Here is a 22,310-nt window from a genome sequence, read left to right as displayed (position 1 = left end):
TTTATAAAGTTAAATAGCAAATAGAGTCTGGTTTTACAAATGTAACTTGAGTGTGCACGTGTTAATGCGTGCTATAATTAGCTATAATTAGCTTTCTGGTACTTTTGCATTTATTATATTTTGGATAACTTTCAAAGTTAAAGTTTTACATTTTGAAAGGATAGGTAGTATAATAAGTAAAATGATAATTAGCATTAAAGATAGTTAGCATAATAAATTAACTATAATTAGAATAAAAGATAGCTGGCTAAATAAGTAAATGGAAATTTGCATAAAAGATTGCTAGCATTATAAGTAAACGATAATTAGCATAAACGATAATTAGCATAAAAGGTGGTAAGCATGATAAATCAACAAAAATTTGCATAAAAGATAGCTAGCATTATAAGTAAATGATAATAAGCATAAAAGATAGCTAGCATAATAAATTGGCATAATATGCTAAATTATATCTGAATCTGACATGGTTTCAGGCAGAAACAAATCCCAAAACCTCTTGCATTTGGAGAATTGTGTAAAACTTTATTTAACATGTTTTGTGTTTACAGGCGTTTGATGTGGTATTCCGTAAGGCGGTGCGGAACGCCGAGGTGTGTGCTGACGTTAAGACCCGTGTTAGCACGCTCATCGACTGCATCACCTTCTCCACCTTTAACTACATCAACAGAGGCCTGTTTGAGAGAGACAAGCTCACGTTCACAGCTCAGCTCACATTTCAGGTAGCACACGTGCCTGGATGCTACATACGAGCGAAAGATAAAACTAATCACATATTGCCATCAGGCTGTCAGAAATGAAATGAAATCAGTAGCGTCATATACATGGTTGTATTAACCAATCAGATTGTGACTTGCTCACGTCAAGGCGATCTAGAATGCGAACACTTAAGCATTTTGACGTCTCTAATGTCTCCAATTGTGTTCATTGGATTTCAGTTGTTACTGATGAATAAGGAGATTGATATTCGGGAGCTGGATTTCCTTCTGCGCTTCAATATTGACCACAGTTACATCAGTCCTGTAGACTTCCTCTCCAACTCTGCCTGGAGTGCCATCAAGGTACTACACGTGCACACACACACACACACACACACACACACACACACACACACACACACACACACACACACACACACACACACACACCTATTTCTCCATATTTCAACTTATTTCACACTCGAGTAAAAGTTCAATTCCTAGAGGTCATACAATCCCTGCAGCCTGATGTTTGAAGAGATCAAAGCACACAGCGCTTGTTCCTGTCTGTCCTCCTGCAGACGATGAGTTTCACAGACGAGTTCCGGGGCCTCGACCGAGACATTGAGGGTTCTTCCAAACGCTGGAAGAAAGTGGTGGAGTCTGAGTGTCCTGAAAAAGAGAAGCTCCCTCAGGAGTGGAAAAGCAAAAGCTCACTCCAGAAGCTCATCCTCATGCGGGCTCTCCGTCCCGACCGCATGACCTACGCCCTCAGGTACGCCCGGACCTTTCTTTTTGTGTGGAAACCGATGCTCATTTTTTCAGAAGTTACATATGAAGACGTTGGTGCAGGAACTTTGTGGAGGAGAAGCTGGGGGTGAAGTACACTGAGAGCAGGAAGATGGAGTTTGCGAAGTCATTTAAGGAAAGCAGTCCAGCTTCTCCGGTGTTCTTCATCCTGTCACCTGGAGTTGACCCACTGAAAGACGTGGAGTCTCTGGGTAATGCTGCGTACACTTTGTCTGATGCTTCATTTCCATGGTAAGATAATGACAGTCGATGTGTAGGTCTCTGTAAAATGTTGTTCTCTCATCAGGTAAGAAGCTTGGCTTCACTATAGACCTCGGAAAACTGCATAACGTCTCTCTTGGCCAAGGCCAGGAGGCTGTAGCCGAGCTAGCCATGGAGAAAGCTTCCCAAGAAGGCCACTGGGTTATACTACAAGTGTGTACCTGCTGCATGAAAAGCTGCATGATATGTTACAGTTTTTTTATATTTTACTTGTATGCTGATTACAGTTTTTCTCAGTTGCGTTGGAGCTTTTTTTCTAATCATCCTTAATATAAAAAAAGTGCATTTCTCAAAACAATTTGTTCAACACAAAATGGATTTCTCGCAAAAGCCTGTAGTTTTCACAAAATCCTTGAAATTAAAATCTTATCGAAATCAGAATGATCTGAGAAACCGCTCCAAAGCAACGGATAATAACAGTAACATATCAATAACCTCAGCGAGATGCTTTTCTGTAACCGATTAACGTACAGTACCTCGTCATCAAGCTGTTTCATGATCTCAAATAAAATCTTTCTATATATAAAAAAAAAAAGAAGAAGAATTGACCCAAAATGGCAAAATATGTATTTAGCTACAAATCACGGCCAAGAAATGAACAAGAATTAAACAAATTAATGAAGTGAGTATGGGAAAACTTTATTCCTTTCTTTAAAAAAAAAAAAGGAAGAATGAAAGAATTTCGTGAACCCAGAAACGTGCTGAACGTAAAAAATAATATGAGTGCACAAAAAGCTATTCACTATATTGAAAATTATATATTTATTATAAAATTATTTATTATATCATAATATATTAATAATAAATGTATAAATATATATATATATTAATAATAAATATATTATAATATATAATTATTATATTTTAATATTATTAAAATACTTTTCTGTTTTAACTTTTCCACAACAGAACAACAGTTTTTTTTTTCACGTTTCTCGAATCATCCTTAATATCTGCAAACTAATTCGTATAATGTCCTAGAACATTCACTTGGTTGCGAAGTGGCTGGGAAATCTGGAGAAGCTTCTGGATCACTGCTGCGAGAACAGTCACCCGGATTACAGAGTGTTTATGAGCGCAGAACCAGCGGCCACCCCTCAGGAGCACATCATTCCTCAAGGCGTTCTGGAAAATTCCATCAAGATCACTAACGAGCCTCCAACCGGAATGCTGGCGAACCTTCACGCAGCACTGGACATCTTTGACCAAGTGATGAAATACATGACACACACACAACATGTACGGTAATGCTTTTATGTAGGTGTGTTAAGTGTGTGTGTGTGTGTGTGTGTGTGTGTGTGTGTGTGTTTGTGTGTGTGTGTGTGTTTGTGTGTGTAGGACATCCTGGATCAGTGTTCCCGGGAGCAGGAGTTTAAGACCATCCTGTTCTCATTGTGTTACTTCCATGCATGTGTTGCTGAGAGGAGGAAGTTTGGCCCTCAAGGCTGGAATCGCAAATATCCATTCAACACCGGAGATCTTACCATTTCTGTTAACGTGCTCTACAACTATCTGGAGGCCAACTCTCAGGTGTGAGTGTGTGTGTGTGTGTGTGAGATGTTCTGACTGAAAAACTGTTATCAGAGTGACTTACATTTATCTCACTTCTGCAACTGAGAAACTATGGGGTTAAGGGCCTTTCTCAAGGGCCCAGGAGTTGCATAGCCAAAGATAAGATACATTAAAGATCCATATGAAGCAGCCACCGATCCGATCTCAATTTAATTCAACGCAATACGATTCAATGAAAAGAAATCTGGTGCACTACAATTCAATATGGTAGAAATAGTTCACTTTTATTTCTTTGATTCAGACAGACAGCAAATAATCAATTTACTTCAGAGTCTTCTGACTTCTAACGCGTGGCCCCTTCACAAACACGCCTTTGTAGCAAAAAAAAAAAAGAAGAAAAAAAGATCAAATAAATCCAGAGATTCTTTCCTTGTTCAGTCTGCAGGAAGTTACAGCTCTACCTCTGCCATGTTAATCTGTATTCTACGTGACTCTCAGGACACGCCTCGTTCTCTGTAGTGTTGTGACACGTCATATTCACATAGCAGCGGCGGTGCCGAGAGAACGCGCTCCAGAAACTGTTTAACGAGGAGAAATCGATCTACATATCAAATATTGGTCACGAATTATTGGGCACTTTCTAAATAATACAAATATATCGCATCTACTAATAATTATATATAAAGAAATCGTTTTTTACGATGCATATATGTTACGATATTGCGATACAAACGCATCACATCGTTAAATTTGATCTGTGAATCTTACCTCCTTACCAGCTTTACCGTGCTCGTTCAGTGGAAAGGTACCACCACAGGACCACCACTACACTGATATTACCGTGTATCGGTTTATTTTCCGGTTGAGTTCTAGGTGCCGTGGGAAGATCTGCGGTATCTCTTCGGAGAGATCATGTACGGAGGACACATCACCGATGACTGGGACAGGAGACTGTGTAGGACGTATTTGGAGGAGTACATGCAGCCCAACCAGGTACACAAACACAGACCCCTTTAATACGGTGAAAGACGCATACGGTTTTATTTCATAGCTTTGTTCAAATTATTCTGTTTATTTTGTCATTTTATTCAGCTTTAGTAAATTTTTCTGCTCCCCAGTTTGACAGGAAGTTTTCTTTAGCTCCTGGCTTTGTTGTTCCCTCCAACCTGGATTACGCGGGCTACCACAGCTTCATAGACGAGATGCTTCCTCACGAGAGCCCGGCACATTATGGGCTCCACCCCAATGCTGAGATCGAGTTCCTGACCGTGACCTCCGACAGCCTTTTCCACACTCTGCTAGAACTACAGACCAGAGACTCGGCTATGGGCGAGGGAGCGTCACAGAGCACTGAGGAGAAGGTCTGCTTCGGGGGCTTCGGGGGCTTCAGGGGCCTCAGGGACCTCAGGGACGGGGTTTTATTCTTTAATGATACTCGTTAGTCTTTGTCGGATGTTTGCATCGGCAATTATTTAAGGATGTTGATGGTTCTGAAAATGATTTGATGTTCCAGGTAAAGACGGTCCTGGATGAAATTCTGGAGAAACTTCCGGAGGAATACAACATGTCTGACCTCATGTCCAAAACAGCCGAGCGCACTCCTTACATTCTGGTATGCTTCCAGGAGTGCGAGCGCATGAACATGCTTGTCAATGAAATACGACGTTCTTTAAAAGAGCTGGACCTAGGACTGAAGGTGTGTGTGTGTGTGTGTGTGTGTGTGTTGTTTAATGTGTTTTATGTGTGTATTCTGACTCTATGATATATGAATTTTGTCTAAGGATGCTGTGTGTGTGTGTGTGTGTGTGTGTGTGTGTGTGGTAGGGAGAGTTGGCTATATCTTCTGAGATGGAGCAACTACAGACAGCTTTGTTCTTTGATAACGTTCCTGACACCTGGACTAAGCTCGCTTATCCCTCTACCTACACCCTGGCTCAGTGGTAACACACACACACACACACACACACACACACACACACACACACACACACACACACACACACACACACACAAAATTATAATTATTAATGCAATGCTTCCTTGGAAGCCATTTAACAGTAGCAGGCCGTTTATTTCACTCCTCAGCTGCACCGCCTGCATCCATCGTCTCTAGCAGAAGCGTCGATATTAACCTCATGAAATGACCCCTGGTTTTTCCTGCATTTTGTCTGAGCATTATGGTTTTTCCTGGGGATTTAAAATAGAGGCAAATTGTGTGTTTTTATGCAAATTCTACAGGAAATGTATAAACAGTTCATGAAGCTTAACAACTGTTTTAAACCGTTTTTTTGGCGACCTTCCCTCACGATGCAGTTTTTCTTGTAAATGTCCTTGTATGTGTGACTTAAAACAGCTATTAAATCCATGGAATATGGAATTTGGCATGGTGCAGTTTGCTACCGATGCGTTTTGTGATCTCTGACTAATCGATATACCGATTTTCTTTCCTTAAGGTACAATGATGTGTTGCTGCGCTGTCGAGAGCTGGACAGTTGGACTCAGGACCTCTCTCTTCCGAGTGTAGTGTGGCTCTCAGGGCTTTTCAACCCACAGTCTTTTCTCACAGGTATCTCTCAGACACACACTATATAAATATATACTGTATATCTCCATCATCACAGGCTTACTGTACAGTGTGTAACTCGCAATTTTAGCTGTGATGCAGAGTTTGGCACGTAAGAATGAGTGGCCGCTGGATAAGATGACTCTAACTGTGGACGTAACAAAGAAATTCAAGGAGGAGTTTAACCAGCCCGCCCGAGAGGGTGCTTACATCTACGGACTCTTTATGGAAGGTAGGAGATGCACACAAACACCAAATCAGAGCACAGACAGACCAAATCTGACCAATCACAGTACAGGTAAAACAAAATATACTCCAATCATAGAAGATATAAGGAGAATTGATCGAACAATAAAACCAACATTTATGGCATAAACCCTTAACCAGAGTGACTTAAAACTAAGGGTTTTGCTCAAAGGCCCCACAGTGGCATCGTGGTGCTGCTGGGATTTGAACTTGTGATTTTCCGATCCAGAATCCAACCGCAGCAATAAAGACCGAATTAATTATAAAATTGTATATTGTATACACAATGCATTGTATTTTGTATTCTTTTATTTTAAATATATCTTTTACTTATATCATGTCCCTAAGTTATTAATAAAGGTCCGGCTCTCATTACAAGAGCGGCCTCTAGAGGTGAATCACTGACACCACGGTTTTTTTTTGTTTGTTTTTACACAGACTGCGCGCTGCACGGAGAGAGCTGTTATATTTATTAGTTATAATTTATAAATTATATAATTATATTTATTAATAAATATAATCACATTTTGTTTGTTCAGCACATTTTCATTATTTATTAGGGTTTTTTTGTGATTAAGTTCAGTAGTATTATACATAGATTGTTTGTTTGTTATTCAGTATCCATTAAAAAAATGTATCCAATTTTTTATAATTATCCATCAGTTCATTTATTCGAGTATCAGCAAGTACCTCTAGTAGCCTAATTATTTAGTATGCATAAGAAAGTAAATTATTTTGATTCGAATAGCAAAGAATATTAAACAATTTCCTTATAATAGTAATAATGCTCTTTTAATACAGTTATGCTTTTTTGTCTATAGGTCCCCTGGTGGTCTAGTGGTTAAGATGCAGCGCTCTCACCGCTGCGACCCGGGTTCGATCGGTTTTTTATGCTTTTTTGTCTATATGGTGCAGAAAAAAAAAATCTAGTATCAGGAGGCGTAATAATTACATAATTAATCTACACAATAATACTGGTAGTCACTCCGGCCTGTCATTTTCTGTTAGAAAGACCCCAAAGAAAGGAAAAATTATGTTGCCCTCACAGAAAAAAAGTTTAAAGACCCCTGGTATACACTATATTGCGTGATGACTAAAGTGTATGGGTTTGTGTTGATAAAAGCCTTCACTGTGGTTTCCAGGTGCAGGCTGGGACATTCAGAACGGCACGATCGCAGAGGCACGGCTAAAAGAACTGACTCCCAGCATGCCTGTGATCGCGGTGCGCGCCGTCCCGAACGATCGCCAGGAAACACGCAACATCTACGAGTGTCCCCTCTACAAGACCAAACTCAGAGCGAACACCTACGTCTGGACTTTTCACCTCAAAAGCAGAGAGAGACCGGCCAAGTGGGTTCTCGCCGGTGTGGCTCTGCTGCTGAGTGTTTGAGGAAAGAAAGACCCGAAACCCCATTCGCAGCAGTTTCCTGTTTATTTGTTTTAAATAAGTGTGTCGTTATCAGGTCTGATATTATTCCCAATATACAGTGTAATATATAATACATACAATATACTGCTTATATCCAAGAAACGTAAAGAAAAAAGAAAAGGAAAAAAAAAGGAAACGTTCTGACCTGACAGTGTGCTTTGCGTCGTAGAAAAAACACCGGGAGACATTTCAAAATGCGGTAAAAACAACAGCACTAGATCAAAAGGTGACGCTGTACAGAAAAGGTTTTGCAGTGCTTGTGCAAAAATCGGTGCAAAATTCTATCGCACTCGGCTCACTGGTTGCCAAGACCTCAGATCCAGGATCAGGTTGAGGCGCGAAACAAGCCAGAGCTGATCGTAGACCTGGGGTTGGGTGGGTGGTCGAGGTGTTTTGAGGCTCAGACCTCTGAAACCAACATACAGCAGCGTTTCCACTGGAAGCTTATAAATCCGTGAAGCCGTGACGAACTCAAATCAACTCAAATCAGTGTTCTAACTGAAAATCCCTGTTTTTTTTAGTTCAGTTCTTTGGGTTCTGGCCCAGATACAGATTTCTTTAAAATATAGAGAACATCTAGAGAGGATAAATGTCATGGATAGTGCTGTTATAATTACATTACAATCATGTAGTGATCATGAACGTAATTCCAAAAAATGTTTCCTCGGGTTTGAGGTCTCAGTAAGGCTGCTCACATTTGGCTCAGGAAGTTCTCATGATTTGATCCAAGTCTGAATGTAGATGGTGTGAATTGATTGAATTATTTAGAATTATTTTTGTTTGCAATTGTGTTGACATTTAATTTGATTTATTTAAAATGTTTTGTGAACTTCTCAAGGTTTCAAAGAACGAATGCTTTTTTCCTCTGAAAAGTTTTCTGTCAACTCCAGAAAAGGAAAAGCTGTTTCTTAAATTGAGACTTTGATCATTTCTACCTTGTTGCAGAATAAACATAGTGGATCTCACTAATGGTGGTCTTCTGGTTTCCTTATGTCCATCTTACCCATGATACATAAATTTGGTGCCATGACCCGGATGCACAAAATTTATGTAGCAGTCATACCTTTGTTACCTACAGTAAAGATCATCAGCATTACTCAGGAAAACTACATCTAATGTAGAGATCCTGCTTGATGAATAGTTATTAGGAATTAAACGTTTTTTCTTCACAAATATCAGCACAAAAGAAGGGTGAAGGCAGCCTTACTGAACTCCAAACATGGCTCTGAAATGAAACCTTTCCGTTTTTAAGTTTATCATCATCACCGAAGCTACAGCAACGTCTTCCCGTGGAAATGTTTGGATATATGATAAATATAATCTACCATCTACTCACATTCATCTCGTGTCTAAATCTCTACTCTAGAGTGGGTGGTCCCTGTTAAGACATGCACACGCCGGAGTTTACGCCGAAACTCCCCCGGAAGACCGTTATTTTTTTTTTCTCAGTGTGGCGTACGACGCGACACTCTTCGCCTACACGCTGAGCGGAATATGATATGCTAAAGAGACCACACTTTGGTTACAACATGCATGTCAGTTGGAGCGTTACATATTAAATAATGTGCGATTTCGATGCAGTACTTCAGTAAATAAAAGGACATGCGGGACAGACGTCATGGATACGGACAGCACAGAGGTCTGGCTGGGATTCGCTACGTGCCAATTTTGTACTTCATTTCAAACGCATTGAAAATAAACGTCATCGTTCGACGTGTGAACGGACGCCACGTTCCTCTGTAGCGTACAGGCGCTCGAACTCATCCACTCATCGTTCTCAAATCTAAACGTGTAAGACAATAAAACTTTATCTACAGGTAGAATAGACATGATTCAGATCAGCGAATCCAGCGTTCGAGAAACAGCAACGCAGGAACGTTACGTTAAAATAGAAACGAATAAATAATAAAAGCATGACGACCGAGTAAACATCGCGATCAGGTTCGCAGCCCGAGTCAGTGCAGAGACGCAATACTGAGTGTACAGTGTTAAGTGAATGTGGACGGGGGGAAAGGGGAGACGGCTGTGTTCAAATCCAAACCTCATTTACTGGATTCAGGACGAAATCCGGCGTAATCTTTAAATCTCACAATGAACCCCAATGTACCAAGAAATCCCCCCAAATAGTTTGTGTCATTTAGTTTAATCTGAGCTGATACGCTATTGTCCTAGAGGTCGTCTGCAACCTTTTAGTTGTATTTGTCCATATGTTATTGCATTTAAAATATGAATATTCATTAGATAGATATAATTCGTTTAGCTTTAAATACGACATAGAAAAAAAGCATAAAACGTGAATATCTGGTTCCCCTCATTTATCAAGCGGCATACGTATGCGTTCATTCGTAAAATTGTTCGTACGAGGGTTTATATCGGGAATTTTATATTCTGAATTTATATTTGGAAATCTTGAAGACTCTCTACTCTAAACCTCAAATACACGATTTTCCCAAAAGTTTGTAGACACCTGGTTCAAGTCTACATTTAGTCCCAATTTAGTCTCAAAACTCATTGTTCCTCTCACTCTTCTGGGAAGATGTTCCACAAGATTCTGGAGTTGGGCACTGGAGATTTGGGCCTCACTCAGACACAAGTGTGTTTGTAAAGTCAGGTACTGATGTAGGTGAGGTGTTTCAGTGAAGGGAAAGTTTCATGCCAATGAAGACAACCGTTTTGGTGTCCCAATATTTTATGTCCATAAAGTGTAAGAATAAATGATTGGCTCCTATTACAGGTAGTCCCCGATTTACGATGGAGATGCCAACGAGTGAGAATAAAGTCGTAGCAATACGAGATGATGTGGTAATTATGAAAAACGTTTTGCTTTTTTTTTCGCATCAAATGGATGCTGAGGATTTGGTCGAATCCCACTTTAGGTTCGGATTTAGCAATAAGGAAATTCTTTGTCTTTTGGCGCATCAGCACTGAGTTCTAATCAGTAAACACACAGACTGTAGGAAACATATTCAGAAGATAAAAATCTAAGAGACATTGAGGAAACTGGATCTTTCTGGCTGCTATTCCAAGACGAGACGTTTCTCAAGAGACTATGAAGATGATGATCAGAGGACGGAGCAGAGCACCAGTGCGCTCGCCACTTTATTCTCGAAATAAAACTTCATTCTTATAACTTTTTCTCAAAATATTGTGATTTTATTCTCATATTGCTACGACTTTAATCTCAAATTATATTTTTTTTTAATGTGGCACAAAAATATAGTCTTAGTGCTGTAAATTTTATTTATTAAATTTTTCTTTTTTTTTACTTTTATTTCCTATTTTTATACATTAAACACACACTTATCCGGGCTGATGCACACACCTGATGATCTGGATCAGGTCTTTCTCCACCCCTGTGAACTTTTTTTGTTCTGATCATCATTTTCCAGGCCCGAGTGAGGAGGGGGGATTTGAACACAGCACATGAGTGGATTCTGAGATGAATTGGTTGTTCCTGATTCTTCATCTGGACTCTCTCGATGTTAAAACCTGCTCTTGAAATCCAGGAAAATATTCTAGTATTTATTTTCTTAACCAATTTTGAGGAAAAAAGCTAAAATGCCAGTGTTAAGCAGCATGACTTTTTTTTTTCTTTAGAAACATGCGACAAAAAAAACCCAACATCCTTCCCAGCATGCAGCTTTTCTGTTGCTACGGCTGCATGTTCAGCGCGGCTAATTTTGCGTGCAGTCACACTGAAGAAATACATTCGAAGTTTTTTGTTTGTTTCACATCTGTGCGAGTCAGAAAGCCAAAAATAATAATAATGATTTGGAAGATAATTAACATAGTGTATGTTGCATACAGATTTTCAGTGTCTCTCTCTTTATTTCTCTTTCTCTCTCTCACACGTTTTCTCTGAACCCTGAGTCTAGCGTGCGCTGGTTTCCAGTGTGAGAGGAGGCAGTGGCATCCTTCTTCCAGATATGGTTCTAATGCATTATAAACAAGTCGCATTAAGTGGAAATCTGTGATGACCTAATGCTGGTTCCCTGGAAGCCCGGGGTCGGAAGAGGGCCGGTGGAGTTCTGGTGTCGCCCCCTTGTTCTGAGACGAATCTGGGAGGGACGTCTGTCTGATTGACGGCTGAAAAGCCCTGTGATGCGGCGAACCGGAGCGCTCCGTTTCCTGTCTGGGTCTTAGCTCCGCCTTCCACTCGGAGTCTTTTATCCTGGAGGTCGTCTCCGAGGTGGTGGGACTCGGGGAGTCTTTGGGTTTGTCTCTCTGGCTGGGCTTTTCTACATCACGACTCTGTGAAGACTTAAAATAACAACGGGACATTTTTATTTAGTGCTTTTCCATGTTCTTAATGGAGTGTGTGTGTCTGTGTAGGTGTGTATGTCTGTGTGTCTGTGTGGGTGTGTTTGTGTGTGGGTGTTTACAGTTTGTCTCAGTTGCTTTGGAGCGTTTCTCGGATCAGAAATGAAATTCTCAAAACGATTTGATCAACCTCCACATCATGTCGTCCCTTGTGCTCATCATAAAAACTATTTCTCAGTGTCTGCTGTTTCCTACATCATCAGCTGTTTATATCAGCGGGGGGGGAAATACTCCTTACCTGTTAGTGGGATTTCTGGGCGTGGTGACTTCCACACAGTCTGTCTATTCGTGGTGATATAGTACATAGTGACAGCCTCATATCATTCTCTGGTTCTAGCCCTGCCCTGTACTTGTTCTTTAAATATGCCAGTGTGGAAAAACCGCTCTCACAAAGGTATTTAGTTGGAAAAGGTAAAAGACACCTCAATGCTTTTACTGTAAGCTCTGGAAATTCTGTCTGGCAACTTATCCAGAACTTCAGAAGGGGTTGTGTATCATACATATGCCTCCTGACAGAGTCTGTGGACATCTCTATGAGCTGATCCTCTTCTACAGTAGTTAAGCTTGACCCCGCTGCTGCATCATCACTGAATGGGAGAAGGATCCATTTGCTGTCACAGCGCCACTCATCAGAATCATTGAAGTACTTTTGGAATTGAACCACAAGCTTCCTCAAATGCTCACGCACAATGTCTTTAATGTCAATGCTGTCAGAATATTTCTCAACTGAAGGGAACATAGCCATGTTACCACTCTCCACTCGTTCTATCCATCTTGACATTTTTTTAACAAATGCCTCTAGTTTTTCGTAGAGCTGCAGGACGTTTGAATCTCTCCCTTGCATTGAAGTGTTCAACTTGTTAAGCTCTGCAAAAACATTGGTGAGATACGCCAGCTCAGTTAACCAGTGGCTGTCGTTGAACATGTAAGCCAGACGTGTATTTAATGCTTTTCGTTTTATCAGGTTTACAGTTTTAACAACAGCATCAAACACCTCGCTCAACTCAATACTGAGATCTCTGGCGGCCAGAGCTTCTCTATGAATCATGCAATGTGTCCAAATTATCGCCGCTGCTACTTTCTTTACGTGCCCATTCAATCCAGTCTGGCTGCCACTCATAGCTCTGGCACCATCGCTACATAGCGCCACACACTTCTGCCACGAAATATTGTGTTATTTGGAAAAGTCATCAATGGCTGAAAGGATGTACTTCAGTAAATAGTAGTTATTACTTTCACCTGTTTTAGCTGTTAACTGGACCTCACATCATAGATAGATAGATAGATAGATAGATAGATAGATAGATAGATAGATAGATAGATAGATAGATAGATAGATAGATAGATGGATAGATGGATGGATGGATGGATGGATGTGATAGCCTAGTGGCTGCTGTGTTGGTAAATAGCACCAGGGTTCCAAAGGAACGTTGTCTCATTTTTACTGTGTACCACTGTGTATAGTAGAAATGACAATAAAAGCCTCTTGACTTGACTTGATATTAAGGATCAGGGTTTGAATCCTGCTAGTTATGATGTCGGTTATGTTCCTGCTTCCTAAATCTTTCTTTAGCTTTATATTCTTGTGTTGATGGTTTAAAGGTAGATAGACCTGCTCTAAACAAACTTCCTGGCCTGTCTTCTCTGATGGTCCAGTGGGTTAAATCAGGTGTTGTGCTTTTGGTGGGGTTCAGGGTTCGAATCCTGCTTTCTGCCTGCCAGTCACGATCAGGATTTACTTCCTACAACTTTCTTTAGCGATATATTTTTGTTTTTAATGGGTTATAAAGAAAGATAGACCTGTTTTAAACAAGTTTCCTAGCCTGTCCTCACCGATGGTTCAATGGGTTAAGGTTGGTGTCTCGCTGGTGGTGGGATCAGGGTTCAAATCCTGCTATTTTCCTGCTATTTACAATGTGGGTTCAACTTGTGTTACTTACATCTGTATTCGCTTCCTACATCTTTCTTTAGCGTTAAATTCTTGTGTTGATGGTTTGAAAAGAAGGATAGACCTGCTCTAATCAAGCTTCCCATCCTGTTTTTTCCTGATGGTTTAGTGGGTTAAGGCTGGTACTTTGCTAATGTTGGTGGTCAGGGTTCAAACCTGGCTTTCTGTCTGCTAGTCATGAGGTAGGTTAAATTCCTGTTTTCTACATCTTCATATTCTTGTTTTGATGGGTTAAAAAAAAAGATAGATCTGCTCTAAACAAGCTTCCCAGCTTGTCCTTCATGATGGTTTAGTGGGTTAATGCTGGTGCTAATGGTGTGAATCAGGGTTCGAATCCTGCATTGTTCCTGCTAGTCACGATATGGGTTTGCTTCCTTAGTCTGTCTTTAGCATTATATTTTTTTGTTGATGGTTTGAAAGAAAAGATAGACCTGCTCTAACAATTAGCACAGCCTGTCCTTCCTGATGGTTCAGTGGGTTAAGACTGGTATTTTGCTGTTGGTGGGGTTCAGGGTTCGAATCCTGCTTTCTGTGTTTCTTTCTGGTCTGAATTTCTTCCTTTGAATCATGAAACGAAGGATAAACCCCCCAAAAAAAGAAGGTGAGTTGTGGGACTTGATGGCTTTGTGGTAAAAGCCTTGCCTCTGAGCTCAGAGGTTGCTGGTTCAAATCTGGCTTGTCCCCACACGGGGTAAGTTGTGTGGAAATTAGTGGGTGTGGTGAGCAATGGAGTGGGTGTGGTGAGCAATGGAGTGGGTGACTGTGAACAAAGGCACTGTTTCTGTGCAAGAGGAAAAGTTTTGCATGAGTGAAGGCTAGTCGATACTTTTTTGGACATTTTTGCTTCATAACCCCCTGTTTTCAGCTTCTCAGATGCCAGGGGGGCAGACGCCTGAATATTGCCCCCCTGGTTCAGGATACGCCCTCTGAAACCGTCCACAACCGACCTTCCACGCAGCCATTTCTGATACCTTCCACACTCTTAACTTTGAGTCCTGGCCGGGGTTTGAACCAGCAACCTCTCAACCCAGAGGCAAAGCTCTTCCAATTGAGCCACAGGATCTCCTGCAAGAACCTGATTTTTAGGACCTTTTTTGGTTCTTTTATAAAACTTTTTAAAGAATTTAAAGGAAAGCTGAGGGGTAGGAATTGAACCGGGTGAGTCAGAGAGCAGAGGCTGCATTACTAACCACTACACTACTAGAGGGGTGACAAACAAGCCTTTGCTTATTGGACTCTTGGTTTTTCTATAGTTAAGAGACCACTGTTTTCTCTTAGATCATGATGGTAGAGGGTCAAAACGTCTCCTTCCTGTTCATTCTCTCAGTTATTTGAAGTCTATGAGAAGTGACTCAGGTACAAGAACCACATCTCCAAAACCTGCACCACTGATATACCATGATTTACCAGCAACCAATTTTAATGACCTTTTATTGTTCTGTTTTTAAAAACTTCTTATAATGTTCAATATGAAACTAGAGGGAAGAATCGAACCAGGAAAGTCTTTCATCATCGATCGCTAATGGCATAACTTTCAAAACTCAAAACTTTGTTAGACATGTAAATAAGCAGGAAAGACAGAGACAAAGACAAAGAGACACAGACACAGCTTTAGAAAGAGTGAGAAACAAATAGAGACAGCAAGAGAGAGACATATACAGTGAGACAGAGACATTTACTAAAAGAGACACAGAGACAATTAGACAGAGTAAATAGAGAGACAAAGATAGCGAGATATAGCCACTTCCTGTTGCGACTCTTAATGATCTTATTTACTAAAAGAGCAGTAGTGAGTTAAGTGCTTGCTCAGGTGCCCAAAACTGGCAGCTTGGAGGTGTTAAACATGTATCATATTTACAGCATGTGATATGTATGTAAGCATATGTACAGTGATTAAATATAAAGGCTGTATCAGTGCAGAGACGTGTGGACATCATTAAGAGCCTTTGCTATGTTTCCACACGGACAGTTAATGAGGTGATACCGGAGAGACTGCACCTCTTCAAGTCAAGTCAGGAAGCTTATATATATCAAATTATAGACATTTTACAGATTTGAATGATGTATTGTTTTAATCTGTACGATCAATAAAGACAGTATTTAAGTTTGTGTCGCTATTATGAGGGAAAAACCCACAAAACGCCACCCAGAGGGTTAATTGTGTAAAACATGGCGGATTTGGTGTTTGATTTGAGACTTGGCGCAGAAATAAAACAAAAGTTTACTGATCAGGAGTTTATTTATTTATTTTATATCTAAGAAAGGACGCCGTGGATAAACGTATTTTTTGCCAAAGGTTTAAATTTCGCCTCTTTTTTATTTAGTTATTTATTTATGTATTTAAATTTTTTATAAAAATGGTGAAACAGAAATGCGCGCTGAATTGATCGCGCGTTAATAAAAGTTTGTGGCGCTTAATTTTTTTTTACATTTTGACACCCAAATATACATATACAGTTGTCCTCCGCTTATCGACCGGCTCGGACAATGACCTTTTTGCTAAGCGAACAGTTTTTCGACCGAAATATGCGCCCGCTGAATGACTATAAGCCCGCTTATCAACCTTTTTTTACCCCGACCGATGTGGAGCATTTTTTTTTTGTTACTTTTGTAATGTTTTTAATTTACACTTTTTACTGTATAAATTATAAATTCTAGCTGATAGACAGCTGTATCATACAAATAGTTAAAAAATCATACATTGTGATTTCTGAATTTTTTTTTTTAGATTATGTCTCTCACAGTGGACATGCAGCTACGATGACAATTTCAGACCCCTAGCAGGGTGTTCAAATACTTATTTTCCTCACTCTATCTATCTATCTATCTATCTATCTATCTATCTATCTATCTATCTATCTATCTATCTATCTATCTATCTATCTATCTATCTATCTATCTATCTATCTATCTATATTAATACAAAACGAATTAAAATGTTGTTACCTAATGAATGTATCCAGGCTGAAGATCCACATATAGAACACAAGCAGAAAAAAGATGATGATGAACAGGAATGTGTCTGTTCTCAGTCATGTTCTCATCACTGACTCCCTCTGTCTCATCCACATTAACCCTAAACTTCTTACTGCCTTCTGCCTGCTGATTCTTATCTCCATAAACTAGTCTACATCTGTGGTGAGTGAGGGTCAGGACTTTATACACCAGCGGATTGAAAAAGACGCGCAGTAACAGGAAATCGGTTGTTCGGCTGAAATCGGCACGCAGTGAAAATAAAAAATAATATTTCACCCAATCAGTGGATTAAAACTAAAGTAACGAGCCGGTTTTAAAAATTTAAGAAGTAAAAAGTACAGATATTTGTGTCAAAATGTAATGAGTAAAAGTAAAAAGTCTGAAAAATAAATAGTGGAGTAAAATACTGATACCAGAAAAATCTACTTAAGTACAGTAACGAAGTATTTGTACTCCGTTACTTCCCACTGCTGCTCATATCACACAAATGCCAAAAGTTGCGCGTCATTTGTTATATCTGTTGTCTAGCACATTCTTCGTTCATCATGGTTTTACACGTGTCTATAGCTGCTGGCAAAATCAGCTGCTCTACAACTGTATGTGGCTTTTTACATTGTGCAACTCTGAGATATGAGGCTTTCTGTGCATTTTCACTGACTTTTTTCATGAGCGTCTGCTGTCCTTTGAAATCACGCAACATCTGTTGCATATACTCAATAGGCTTAGCCTTCAAGAAGCTGTGATGTGTCTCCATATGACGAGAAAGTTTCGCCGGTTTCATCGTTTCATTTGAAAGCACCGTTGAACATACGAAACACAGTGGTACCTCCTCTCCTGTTTTGTCAGTTGTTACTGTAAATCCATATTTAACATAATCTTCCTTGTATTTTCTTTTTCGTTTCCCACTACGTTTACCTGTTTCCTCCGAAGTTGTAGCTTTGTCTGCAGAGCATGCAGCAGAAGCCTGTCCATCTGTCCTGACACCTGTCACTTTCCTTACTAAAAAGCGATCCATGCTGGTGCTGACTAGCAAACTTCACCTTAGTTAGAAACGTTAGCTAACAGCTCCACCCCAAATTTCAATTCACCAAAACTATTAAGCATCTATTCAATATAACCTGAATAATGTGTTTTCGTAACTCCGAGATGCTGGTCTATTTCGCTCGCAAGATGAATGTGTACGTATATGACGAAAACACAACGTTAGCAAAGCATAGGCCTGATAGCTGCAAAGCTAGCCTATCCTGTGTCAGTTTGAATATTTAAGATATTTTCATTAAATTCAGTTTTCCCACTAATGTGCAAATATTCTGGAAATGTTTGGAAAAATAAATTATAGAAAAAAAGTGATTTTAATAGTGAAATTATGTAGGCTGTCACGGACCACATGCAATGCCGCCGCGGACCACCAGGGGGCCGCAGATCACCGGTTGAAAACCCCTGGTGTACGTCATTGAATGTAAAACAGTTAAACCAGTTGTCAGAATCTTCAATCTTAAATTTCTATCAAACATTTTTTTGTGAATGTGTTGAATTGATGAATTGTGCAGATGAATCTTGAACGTCACCGATGAAGGCGAGTGAACGGCATCAGATCAACCAACGATCAACAAGTTCTCTAAAACAGGTCAAAGGTGAATCTCGTAAAACCTTCAATTTGCACCAAAACACAGAATAACAATTTCTGAAAACGGATGAACAACCAAGACACGAACAAACACCAATACAGTGCAGTAAAAGTGTGAACCATGTTCGTCTTTTGCAATCAATATAAATCAAATATTCAAAATATAAATTAATTTGTGCTGCTGAAACTCAAAGATGACGTACGGAAGATGTGCATTTTCAGTCGCTGTGATCCAAACCATAGTTTACATCAGGAACCACTGAAACTGTGCAGCGTCATACTGATAACACGACTAAACATGTTGATCGTGTTTGTGAACAATGACAGAAGAACATGTGATTCTGATGGGAAGGAGATGTTTATTGACACAAATACTTACTTTTGAGGGATGAACAGGGTTTTGAGAAAAGTACAGACTTTTGCAAGAAATTCAATGAGGATTATTCCAGAAATGCTCCAAAGCAACGTGTGTGTGTGTGTGTGTGTGTGTGTGTGTGTGTGTGTGTGTGTGTGTGTGTGTGTGTGTGTTACCTGTGTGTGTATAGCAGTACTCGGCTGCACTATGATGGCCGGCTTTTGGTATTCAGGGCTCGAGGCTAAAGTGCTGTAGGCTGGAGGCCCCAGGGTGCTCTGCCTCTGCAGCATCTGCAGAATTGCCTGGATGTCAGACGTCATCTGAACCTCCAATCTGCACACACACACACACACACACACACACACACACACACACACACACACACACACAAAGAATGTTTCCGTCCGACTGTCCAAGGCTTTTGGATTGTGAAAGCGACGCCTGGAGCACAAGAAAAGCCTGTCTCTCTCACACACACTGAAATAACACCACTGTTCACTTCTTCCTTGAACCCTGCGCAAGCATGTTGAGGTCAGTTAATAAAAACTTATATCTTTAGATCACATCATTGTTTACTGGTGTGTGACTTTGCTAATGTCGGTTAGCAGCGGCGTTGTAAATGAATGGGGGCACAATGAAGTCACCATTTGTGTTATGAACTGAAGGGAAAGTGTGATATTTTAGAGATCTGCTGATGCATTAGATTTGAGCGTTACTGTTTAACCAATCACACGCTTTTGCTGAGAATTCAGTGTCCAATCATAGCGCTTTGACTCGTCACTGCGGAAAAACACCGCCGTTGTAACTGTCATTTTTACTCTGAGTACATTTTTAATGAGCTTTTTTTTATTTCTGTAAAAATTTGGACCTCTAACTTTCCTTAGATTTGGGTAAAATTTCATTGTAGTAACATTACTTTTTAGCTACATTAGCTCTAACATAGATATGAGAGACACAGTTTTTACACTGTATAGACTGCGATTACCTCACTGTAATCTGCAACCGTTCATCACGGGTGGTACCCATACGCTCATATTAGTCATGGAATGCTAATAAAGCTAGCTAGACTTTCAAATCGACAGCATTTCGATTTCAGCTGATCTGCATCGCTGGCGTCTCCATAAGTAAAAGTAAAATTACTGATTTTAAGAAGTAAAAGTACACAAAATGAACTCCTTTTTTTTTTTTTACAGTAACACAAGTATATGTAATTTGTTACTTTCCACCTCTGCCATAATACTATATAAATCGCTTCTATACACTGTATATCTTTTCACATTTTATATATATATCACTTCCATGTTTATTCACTAGGGGGCGACCTTTACAAGCAAGATGGGTCACTCAAAGCTAAAGGCTCCTCTCTCTCTCTCTCTCTCTCTCTCTCTCTCTCTCGCTCTCCTTTACCTGTTCAGGTGTTCCTGCAGCAAGTCCAGCCTCTGCTCCATTTCCACAAATGTGATGTCACTGTTGCAGTCGACTCCGCCTTCTCTGTCCTGAGGTTGTGTCGAGTCATCGATGTTCCCACAAGGCCATTTCTCAGAACATACATCTGGGGACACTGTCACACACACACACACACACACACACACACACACACACACACACACACAGGGTTGTTAATTAAAGGTTGTTAAGCCAACAGGAAGTAAGTAGGACTTCCTATAATATAATATATTAAGGCATATTATAGTTAAAACACACACACACACACACACACACACACACACACACACACACACACACAAACACACACATACACACACACACAGCTCAACAAATGATCATTAGATGCCAGATTCATTGAAAAAAAATGCATACGTCCTGGTTCATATTTGTGTGTGTGTGTGTGTGTGTGTGTGTGTGTGTGTGTGTGTGTGTGTGTGTGTGTGTGTGTGTGTGTGTGTCTGTCTATTACCTGCAAAACACAGGGCTTTGTACTCACCAGATACCTCATTACCCATAAACTCGTTTCTACTTTAGAGCAGACCTCCGTCACTGAAGGGAACGAGGGAGAGCAAGAGAAAGCTTCCTGCAGGGAGTATAATGTGTGTGTGTGTGTGTGTGTGTGTGTGAGTGTGTGTGTGTGTGTGTGTGCAGCTGCACAGTCAGACATCTATGAGTAATATAACAGTGTTCAGCTCTTTTGTACCTCAGTGCTCAGACACACTCATGATTAAAAGTGTGCTGTATATTCAAAAGAATCTGTCTGGAACGTCAGGTGTCCTACTACTTTTGTCCATGTAGGGTATTTATTCAGAATTTGCTACAACACTTGAAAATGAGCTCAGATGCCTCCCGTTTCTTTTGATCGTCCCTGAGATGTTTCTACACCTTTACTAAAATCGACCTGTGGATAAGGTTATTGATTGGACACGAGTTGAAAGGCACACACCTCTCTACAGGCCTCACGGCTCAGCATGCAGATCAACAAACACCAAGCCATGAGGTCGAAGGAAATTCCTGGAGCTCAGGATTGTTGCACCCCACAGATCTGGGGAAAGCTACAAAAACCTGCTGATGCACTGCAGATTCTCAAAAGCACAGTGACCTCCATAAATCTCTAAATGGATGGGTGTATATGGATGGGTGGGTCGGTGGGGGAAAAATAATGGAAGAATAGATGGATGGATGGACAGACAGATGGACAAACAGACAGATTGGTGAAAGGATGGACGGAAAGACGGATGGATGGATGAATCAATGAATCAATTGATTGGGTGGATGGATGAATGGATGGACAAATGGATGGGTGGATGGATGAATGGGTTGGTGGACGGGTGGATGGATGGATGGAAAACTGTATGGAAAAACGGATGGATGGATGGATTGATAGATGGATGGATAAATGGGTGGGTGGGTGGATGAATGGATGAATTAGTGGACAAACAGACAGATGGATGGATCATTGGATGGATGAATAAGTGGGCTGATGAATGGATGGATGGATTCTCTAAGAGCTTCTCACCTGGATAAACTGAGCAATCAGCAGGAGAAGGGCCTGAGTAAGAGAGTTGACTAAGAACCTGATGGCACAGACATCCCTTGTGTATGTGTGTGTGTGTGTGTGTGTGTGTGTGTGTGTGTGTGTGTGTGTGTGTGTGGTCTCACCTTTATACAACGCTGTGCAGTCTTCACTGTGGGAGTCCGGGAGTGTGTCCAGGTCGCGAGGGAGGGAATGACCGAGGATCCCCAAGCTCAAATTTCTCTTCTCCTCTTTCTCATCTCCCTCTTTCTCATCTGCCTCTTTCTCTTCTCTCTTCTCCTCCTCCTCCTCCTCCTCGTCTTGTCCCTGTAGCTCATCTCTGTCTCTCTCCACCCCTCGGTGTCGATTCCCTGTAGAAAAACGGGCGAGAGGAGACATCGATCAAACCTTCTCCTCGGATATGTGCGTATAAATCACCGAGAGAAAAACTTCACAGAAATGGATGAACCATAAAGCCATTTAAGGACAGACAGTACAGTGCCACCTAAAGGATGGCCTTGCACACTGCATCCTCTCCACGTGAACACACACACACACACACACACACACACACACACACACACACACACACACACACACACA

The 22,310-nt window shown here is 40.6% G+C and overlaps 2 protein-coding genes across 12 annotated transcripts in view; one reads left to right on the top strand and one right to left on the bottom strand.

The window, feature by feature from the left end:
• Positions 1–8,481, top strand: part of dnah9l (dynein, axonemal, heavy polypeptide 9 like) — a gene marked incomplete at its 5' end in the record, with an annotated part of 45,557 nt that extends 37,076 nt beyond the window's left edge. Inside the window, 14 exons of the mRNA XM_083561948.1 lie at positions 549–719; positions 936–1,058; positions 1,277–1,470; positions 1,548–1,696; positions 1,792–1,919; positions 2,748–2,975; positions 3,105–3,296; positions 4,152–4,271; positions 4,397–4,639; positions 4,792–4,974; positions 5,103–5,218; positions 5,732–5,844; positions 5,933–6,073; positions 7,230–8,481. Coding sequence (XP_083418074.1) covers positions 549–719; positions 936–1,058; positions 1,277–1,470; positions 1,548–1,696; positions 1,792–1,919; positions 2,748–2,975; positions 3,105–3,296; positions 4,152–4,271; positions 4,397–4,639; positions 4,792–4,974; positions 5,103–5,218; positions 5,732–5,844; positions 5,933–6,073; positions 7,230–7,477 — 2,349 coding nt within the window. The 3' untranslated portion in view covers positions 7,478–8,481. The remainder of the gene's footprint in view (positions 1–548; positions 720–935; positions 1,059–1,276; positions 1,471–1,547; positions 1,697–1,791; positions 1,920–2,747; positions 2,976–3,104; positions 3,297–4,151; positions 4,272–4,396; positions 4,640–4,791; positions 4,975–5,102; positions 5,219–5,731; positions 5,845–5,932; positions 6,074–7,229) is intronic.
• Positions 8,482–11,341: 2,860 nt separating this feature from the next.
• The window catches only part of LOC310716829 (potassium channel, voltage gated eag related subfamily H, member 7), a 60,946-nt gene continuing 49,977 nt past the window's right edge, over positions 11,342–22,310 (bottom strand). For 6 of the 11 annotated variants that reach the window (XM_083524339.1, XM_083524331.1, XM_083524335.1 and 3 more), the window contains 4 exons: positions 21,854–22,078; positions 20,150–20,294; positions 18,919–19,075; positions 11,342–11,776 (listed from right to left, as the gene is read on the bottom strand). In XM_083524339.1, the coding sequence (XP_083380465.1) occupies positions 11,495–11,776; positions 18,919–19,075; positions 20,150–20,294; positions 21,854–22,078 (809 nt within the window). In that variant the 3' untranslated portion in view covers positions 11,342–11,494. Of the gene's footprint in view, positions 11,777–18,918; positions 19,076–20,149; positions 20,304–21,853; positions 22,079–22,310 lie in introns of all 11 variants that reach the window. The other 5 variants (XM_083524330.1, XM_083524333.1, XM_083524336.1 and 2 more) reach the window with 1 other exon arrangement.

This window comes from Silurus aristotelis (genome assembly GCF_946808225.1).
Source record: "Silurus aristotelis genome assembly, chromosome: 2".
Taxonomy (NCBI): Eukaryota; Metazoa; Chordata; class Actinopteri; order Siluriformes; family Siluridae; genus Silurus; species Silurus aristotelis.
This window is presented reverse-complemented; position numbering and strand designations above follow the sequence as displayed.